The sequence below is a fragment of the Elephantulus edwardii genome, unplaced genomic scaffold (assembly GCF_000299155.1).
Source record: "Elephantulus edwardii isolate Elephantulus edwardi_28Jun2011 unplaced genomic scaffold, EleEdw1.0 scaffold00090, whole genome shotgun sequence".
Classification (NCBI taxonomy): Eukaryota; Metazoa; Chordata; class Mammalia; order Macroscelidea; family Macroscelididae; genus Elephantulus; species Elephantulus edwardii.
In genome coordinates, this window is record NW_006399840.1 from 2,220,428 (window position 1) to 2,228,703 (window position 8,276).

The 8,276-nt window shown below is 43.4% G+C and overlaps 1 protein-coding gene across 3 annotated transcripts in view; it reads left to right on the forward strand.

Moving 5' to 3' along the window:
• Positions 1-7,201, forward strand: part of VASH2 (vasohibin 2) — a 42,568-nt gene extending 35,367 nt beyond the window's left edge. For 2 of the 3 annotated variants that reach the window (XM_006890548.1, XM_006890549.1), the window contains one exon: positions 6,806-6,878. In XM_006890548.1, coding sequence (XP_006890610.1) covers positions 6,806-6,878 — 73 coding nt within the window. Of the gene's footprint in view, positions 1-6,805 lie in introns of all 3 variants that reach the window. The other variant, XM_006890550.1, reaches the window with a different exon arrangement.
• The last annotated feature ends 1,075 nt before the right edge of the window (positions 7,202-8,276 follow it).

Consider the following 8,276-nt stretch of genomic DNA (forward strand, 5'->3'; position numbering starts at 1 on the left):
CCCGTGCTGCCTTTTGAAATCTTCTATTCAACTCTTTAGTATCTTGAATTCTTCCCTGTGCTTTGGCTTCTCTGCGCTCCAGTGCAATTTTCAAGCTGACCAATGTGTTTGTAGAGTAATTGAGCATTCTCTTTTTAAAGAACTGTCTCTGAGATTAAATTGACAACACCAACTTGAAAGGTAAGTGAGGAAGCTCAGGGGCAGGGCGTATTCGTTAATAGAGAAGGGATATGTTGGAAAAGGAGAGTGAGGATAGTTGCAAAACTTGAAAAATCGTGTCAGTGTTTGATATATATGGAAATTGTTGCATTGATGTTTTGCTGTATATATGTTCAACAATGAAAAAAAGTGGGGAGCACTCTCTGACATACATAGGTTTACCATGAATTGAGGCTAATTCAACTATATGTAAAAACAGAGCAGTTACTAGTATATGACTCATAGATTGGTTGAGGAACTTTATTATTTAGTTATTCCAGTTGGCAGCACTACAATAGATGGAGAAGAGTGTGAGATTGTTAACAATTTCAGCTTACTCGACTCCACAATCAATATTCTTGGCACCATCAGTCAGGAAACCAAAAGATGAATTGCTGCACTGGGAAAATCTGCTGACAGGGACCTCTCCGGAGTGCTAAAGAGCAACAATATCCATCTAGAGATTACGGTACAACTGATTTTGGCAATGGTCTTTGCAATTACTTGGTACGCTTCAGAGAGCTAGACAGTGACTAAAGATGACAGAAGTATTGATCCCTTTGAGTTTGTGGTGCTGGAGAAGAAACCTGAACATACCACAGACTGCCAAGAAAACAAACAGGTCTGTCTTGGAGAGGGTGAAACCAGGTTGCTCCTTGGAGGCTAGGATTTTAAAGCTCTGTATCCCATACTTTGTGCATGTTGCCAAGAAGGACCAGTCCTTGGAGAAGGACATCATGCTTGGAAGGATAAAGGGACAGGACAGGAGAGGAAGACCCTCGATGGGATGGACTGACTCAGTAACTGGAGTAACAAGGGTAGATGTGCAGACAGTGAGACAGGCTCCAGATAGGGCAGGGTTCAGAGCTATTGTGCATAAAGTCGCTGAGTTGCAGGTGACTCAGTGGCACATAACAATATAAAATATGGTACCAGAACATAGGAAAGGCTTACTACATCATTAATTAACAGAAAAGAGTAAGAATAAAATGCCAGTGACACTATCACTGAGACTACAAATGCTCTTTGAGAGCCTTTCAACTCTGAATTCACCATCTTTACTTGATGCCTATTGCCCTGGTGGAGCAGGAGTGAATGGACAGTGCGTTTCAGGCTCGACTGCACATATTAGAGTGAAGAAACACTCTGCCCATTGGAGCAGCTCTGGGGAATGTTCCTCTCAACTAGGGTGAGAGTCCATGAGAACCTCTTTGGTGTCTGTTTTGCTCCTTGACCCCGTTTCTCCTCCTTTTCTCTTTGCTACTCTTTCCTTTTTCTTCCTCTTTGATTTCCGTTCTTCCTTATGTTTCTTGATGGCAGTTCTAATGGGTTTTGCTCTTTCTCAAAGTCCTCCTGGCCCAGTTCATCAGCCTCACCTTAAGATAAAATCTTCTCCCACTGCAGAGCCTTATGTTGGACATCGAAAATTCTTCTGTTAGGAAAGATTTTTTTAGCTCCAGGTATCAACCGAGTGAAGGCCAAAAAACAAAAATCTAACTTTGCAGTCCACCATGATTCCAAATCAAGGTGACTCCTTGTGTTGTAGACCAGAATAGTGTTCTGTAGGCAGGAGGGTCTTTGATGAAGTCACAGAGAATTTAGTTCTACTGTCTGATCACATGAAGATACTTTTGAGTGGGACCTAGAACATTACTGTCTTTAGAACTCAGATGAGACAAGGTCACAGGGTGGAAAGGACAATACTTCCTCAGTGGACAGCAGAGAAAAAACAAAAAGGAGAAAAAGGAAACTGCCATGATGATAAGGAATGTTTTCAAGAAGCCCAGGAAAGGTCTAGTTTCTTCTCCCGATGACTGGCAGCTTTGTTTCCCCGTGAAATATACAGGTTCCCAGGGTAGTAGTGCTACTTCAGGAATAGAATTCTCACTTTCTGTTCAGGACACTGGGTTCTACTTCATAGGTAGAAGCCTGGCCCCTGTTTTTTTATGCTCTGTTTACTCTCATTTTTTTACTTTATGCTCAGTCTGCAACACAGTTGCAGTTCAAAACAACTGACTGCCATAAGCCATGCCTCTCTGTGTATGTATTGAGAATCCTGGGAAGTAAATCATAAAGAGAATTTTCTTGTAAATGAAGCTGAGTTTTTCTCTATTGTCAACCTAATGCTTAGCTCAGGAAGGAAGTAGTTCACACATATTAACTCTCCCTCTGCAGGGGAAACCTAGCTACCTTTTGTCTGCGGAAGCAGCTCATTTCCTGTGATCTGTCACAAGAGAAATTCCAACTTATATTTTCTGATTCCTTCCTGATTAAGAATATCATATATCATATGGTATCATATGATATTATAGGATATAATATATATGAAATTTGGCTTCCCACAAAGGTGGGCTGAGAAGAAAAGCCTGGCAATTTATTCCCAAAAATCAGCTGGGGAAAACACCATGGACCCTGGCGGTCTGATCAGCAAGACATCAGGGAGGTGGTGTGGTGCGGGGCTGCATTTTGTTCCATTGAGTATGAGGATGCTGTGGGTAGGTAATAACAGAGTCCTCGGTGAAGCTTGGAGAAACCCATAGATTTTAGGAACCTTATTGAGAATGAGCACCTCAGATGGAATGAGTGAAGAACCTCAGTGATATGGCCATTGTAGGTGGTCAAGCAGGGCCAGGGTAACCAGAGCTGAGGCGTTCTCACAGCAGAAAAGAGAAGTCCGATCAAAGCTGGAAGCTGTGCTCTAGAACCTTCCAACAGTGGCCAGTGGCTCCTGGGCTCCAGCCAGAGCCTCCTATCTGGGGCAAGCCTGAAGGATCTCTCTAGAGCTGAGTCACCCCGGCTGAGAACTGTTTATATAACTTCAGCTGTTTCTGTTGTCAGCTGTGGTGTCTAAAATCCCGTGAGGCAAGGAATGTGATGGGGCAGCAGGATTGACCTTGGATGCGAATGACTGGCATGAATGAACTACCCCCATCTAAGTGCTTCTCCACTCAGACCACACTACCCTATGACCATAGGGGCCTCAGTCAGGCCTGACCTGATTCCTGCCAGCCTGGTGAGAGGAGAGCCTTTAGTTTCTGCTTAGACCACACCACCCAGATTTAATTTGTTCCAGGTCTCCAACACTGAGTATTAAGAGGCCAGTGTTGGTAGTGCTTCCACTGTAGGTGAACACATGGATATGTGTACACCCCCTCCATCCAGAGCGGTGACCTCAGAGAGGCCAAGAACAAGAAGTAGGAATGATCCCCTGCTGTCTGTGCTTCGCTGTCATACAGTCCTGAACTGGACAACCCTCTAGGCCAGATGACCCCAGTCCCCAGGTATCTCCCTTTTGTAGAGAAGGTGCAAGAGGTAAATGTCTATTAGAAGAAAAGGCCTAGATTTTTTTACTCCACTGAGAACCATTCTTGGTAACCTGAATACCTGGCAAGGTAGTTGAAACAAAGTTCTGCTTACTAAATTCCCACAAACAAGTCAACGGCAAGCCAGCTGCAGGGAGCTGACTTAACAGCTTCCTGTAGGACCTGTGGCCTGATGCTGCCCAACAGTAGCTGGGCACAGAGAAGTGAAGACAAACGTCAGACAGCCCTTAGCCAAAGGTATGGATGAAAGTCTGGTGGTCCAGGTGGAATCCCTATAAGCTCTACTTGCTTTTCTAAACACACAACAGCTTCTATTTGCAACCCCTGAAGATGCCTTCAGTTCCCAACATGCTTCCCTCACTTCCTGGTTCCGAGACTTCTAGTGGCTTCACTGATGCCAACAGTTAGTCTAGCTGAGTTCTTCCTGAGCCTTGAGACTTCCTTAGAGTGTATGAAAGACCGAGTGTTACACTTGATAGGTCGTACTCCTCAGATTGTTAAAATTGTAGTAGTGATAAATCATAAGAGTTCAGAGTAATTTATCTGTAGAAAGCACCTCACACCCCAGTCTTCCTGCCTCCCCAGCACATCCTTGCTGACGCTGGTTGCATTGCTCTGGAATGCAGACCAGTTGTGATCAAGGAGGGACAGGGCCTCAAGTGTACAGCCTGGATGTTATTTATGAGATGACAGATGCACTGGATTTGTTCATTTTTGTGTGGAGAGCAGTGGCCCCTTCTTCCTTCCACAGTGAGTCTAGGGCCAGTAAGTTCAAAGGGAATCTTTAGTGTGATTTACCCTACTTACTCTAAATCAGAAAGCCACCTGTGTAACTTTGAAAAAGAAAATCCTTTGATGTCTTTACCTTATTTGGATTGGGTGGGGGGAGTTTGGAGAAAGACACTGTTAATTCTAAAATAGTTCCTGCATTTGAAGAGAGGGCAATAGCAGACCCAGCTGAATCATTCTCTTGATGCTTGAGCTTCTTAAAAATAGACCCCTGGTATGTTCTAATTATACCAGAGTGCTTGGAGGGGCCTTTCTACTCGCAACAGCTCACCCGACTCTTGGCCCTCAGATGAGCTTCTTGTTGTTGTGTGCTGCCAAGCTGGAACCAACCCAAAGCCAAGCCTCCAGTGAGTTTTCAGAGGCAGTAAATTGCACAGGATGAGACTGCCCATCCCTCTCCCATGGAGCAGATGGTGGATTTGAACCATGCCTTTGGGATTGCAGCATAGCATTTTACCACTAGGTGACGAGAGCTCCTTCTTCTTGTTAGATGCCATCGAGTATGACTCAGGGTGACCCTGTGAGCAGCAGATCTGAATCCTGTCCTCTTAGGTACCATCCTCATCATCTCTGATACACATGAGCCCATTGCTGCAGTCACGTCACTCTGCTTCACTGGGGGCCATCGTTTCTTTCATTTACCACCATCTTTCCAAGTATACTATTATTCCTTTCCAGGGAATAGCCTCTCCTAGCAACACGTCCAAAGTATGTGAGATGAAGCTTCACCATCCTTGCCTCCAAGGAGCACTCTGTCCCTTTGCCAAGACATATCTGTTTGTTCTTTTGACAGTTAGTGGGGTATTCCATGCTCTCCTGCAGCATCACATCTTGAAGGCATTATTCTGTCTGTCATTCTTACTTGTTGTCCAGCTCTCAGATACATAGCAAGTGTTGAAAAGACCATGGCCTGAGTCAGGTACACCTTAATCTTCAAACTGACATCATTGCTCTTCAGTGTTTTGGAGAGATCCCTGACAGACTTGCCCATAGCTATACATCTCCTGACCTCTAGGCTGCTGGTACCAGGGGTGTTGATTGTGGATCCAAGCAAGATAAAATCATAGACTGTTTCAATCCTTTATCTCGTTTGATGTTGCCTATTGGCCAAATTTGAAGGATTTTTGTTTTCTTAATGTTGAAACATAATACATACTGAAGGCTCCCTAAGTGCTATCAAATCTACTGTGACTCTTAGCCACTCTGTGAACAGATCCGAACCTTGCCCTGTCCTGTGTAGTCCTCATGATCTCCAACATGCTTGAGCCCACTGTGTCAGTCCATCTTGTTGAGGGTCTTCCTTTCTCTCTCTGATTGTCCACCTTCCCAGCATGATTTGTTTTTCCAAGGACTGGCCCCTTCTGACATGACCAGTGTATGTAAGGAGCACACTGATTGCCCTTCTTCTAAGACAGATTTGCTTGATCTCCCCCCCTCCCATGAAAATCAAATTGATTTGGCCTCACAGATCATATGCATGTCAAGTATGCCTTCGGTGCTTGCAGAGGTCCACTAAGATCGTTGGCAGTGCGCAGATGTGGATGGAAGGTCAGGCTGGTTTTGCTTGTGTATCTGCTGCTTTAGTGAGCTTAGCTGACTTAGTTGGCCAATTCAGCATGCAGCTTCTCCAGTGGCAATCTGAAGCATACATTGTTTGTTCTTTTGGCAATCCATGGAATATTTAATACTTTCCTACGACACCACAGTTCAAAGGCATCAATTCTTCTTCTGTCATCCTCATTCATTGTCCAATATTCAGATGCATAGAATTCAGAGAAAAGACCATGACTTGGCTCGGGCGCACTTTAAAAAAAAGGCAACACTTGGATGAACTGGCAGGACCATAATGGGATTTCTAGCTGGGCTCCTAGGTAGGTAGCAATAACTTACTTTTACCCTTCATCAGACAAAGGGATGGTAGCCTCTGTCACCATGAAAGGCAAGTCCCATTTTCTGGGTAGTTCATCAGGAATCTAAATGTAACAGTTTTTCTGCTAGCATTAACACTTTTTTTTTTCCTTACTTGATTTCTGGGCACTAAGAAGAGGTGGGAGGGGGTGAAGTAGAGCCAGTCTAGAACCACATTCAGCATAAAAGTCAGCCAGTTCCCTGGGCTTTGCAAGATCAAGGCAGGCCTCTGTCACTGTAGTTAATGGCACATAACAACAAGAGCTTATGGTGAGGATCAGTGTAAACTACTTAGGGAAGCAGCCAGCATATATGCACTGACTCATTACGGTTGAGTGGGTTTTGATTTCTGGTGACTCACTCCTGGGTTTCCAGTTGTGCTTTTGAGGAAGAGACTGCCTCATCTTTCTCTCTCAGATCGGTTGGTGAAAAACTGTCAACCTTCTGTTACTCCTTAAAACCTATGAAGGAACAGAGGTACAGAGTAACTAACTTAAGGGTTAGAGAAACTGAGTAGACACTTGATATGTTCAGTGATCTCTGACTCCTCTCTCTCCTCGCCTCACCTTTTTTATCTTTCACCCTAGGCCTGCACTGCCTGAAAAGAAGGTAGCGGATCTGAGCACTCTGAACGAAGTGGGCTATCAAATTCGAATTTAGCTCAGCCCTAACAGCCGGGAGGAGAGCTGCCGAGGTGCTTTTCTCTGCACTTTACCCAGTGTCTTCAGGCGGAACTGCAACTATTAGGAAAATGTATGGATTCCTTTTTTCTGGATTCACCTGAAAATAGAACCAGAGTTGACGGTAACAATTAACCTAAAAAAAAAAATCATGAAGGGGCAACCATGAAAATACTAAAGTAGCAAACCCCACCGGGGTTGGACTGTCTCCTTCTGAGTCAAGGGATACAAACCACAACTGTAGTTTTGTATTTCCCCATTTACTTTATTTCTTTCCTTTGCTTTGAACATTATGCTTCGCCAGTTGCCAGTATTCACAAAATCCTCCCCCTTTTGGTAGAGTTAAGGTAACTGAATCAGTATTAATGTCTTTTTCAGCAATAACAGCAGCAGTGATGGGTGGGGTTTTTTAAAGCAGTCAATATTACCTCAGCATCTTGACATCAGATATGCAAACTTAATGGTGTTTTGTTTTTTTAATATCCTATTTGTATTGTTTCCCCACTATTTTCATGGGGATCTCCTAGAGTCTGGAGTTCTTTTTTTCTTGGTGCACACCTGTGATGAGATTTAAGATGTTATTATGCAAGTGTTTTACTAAAAAGCACTGAAATCCTTCTGGCAATACGGGAAACCATTTTCAGGATTTTGGAATTCCTTTCTTCTACGTCTTTCTTACAGTGTTCACTTGACAGCTGTTTTTGTCCTTTCAAATCAAAGTTTTTAAAATCACGTTTAGTAGTGAGTGTTCTGTTCTGTCAATAGCATTTAAACTTTGCAGATTCCAGCAAAAAGCACAAGAGGTCAAGCATTGTTAACATATATTTAGTGGTGGTATGGTTACTTCTGCCAGTTACCCTCGTAGGAAACACAAGGCCAGGAGTGAATCGGTCTCTCTTGAGAACCTGATACCCTTTATGTTCACATTTCATCTGATTTTTGATTGAGTCAGGTTTTGATTCTGTGGACTCACTGCTGTTAGAGATGTTTTCTGATGTCTTATATTAAGACCTTTTGTGGCATAATGTGATTCCCTCCGCCCCCCACAGTACTTTACTTTTAGGTACCACTTCATGACATTTAAGAACAAGTAATAGAAAATAAAATTAATTTGTGAATCATAACTTCTTTTAATGGAAAACTCTTCTGGTACAGTGTTAACAATTTATAGTGTGATTAACCCATGAAGCACAGCATAATACTTGGGCTGTATATGCCAGTTAACTTCTGGCTGTTGGCCACAGAGAATAACTCTTAATAGCATACTTCACTGGCATGTTATCAAGAGTAGAGCTTCTGTTTTGTTTATGTCAGCACTTAGGCCAAATGATGAATCCAAAAGGCATCTTAAGTCCACTGGTCCACAAAAGTGTTATTT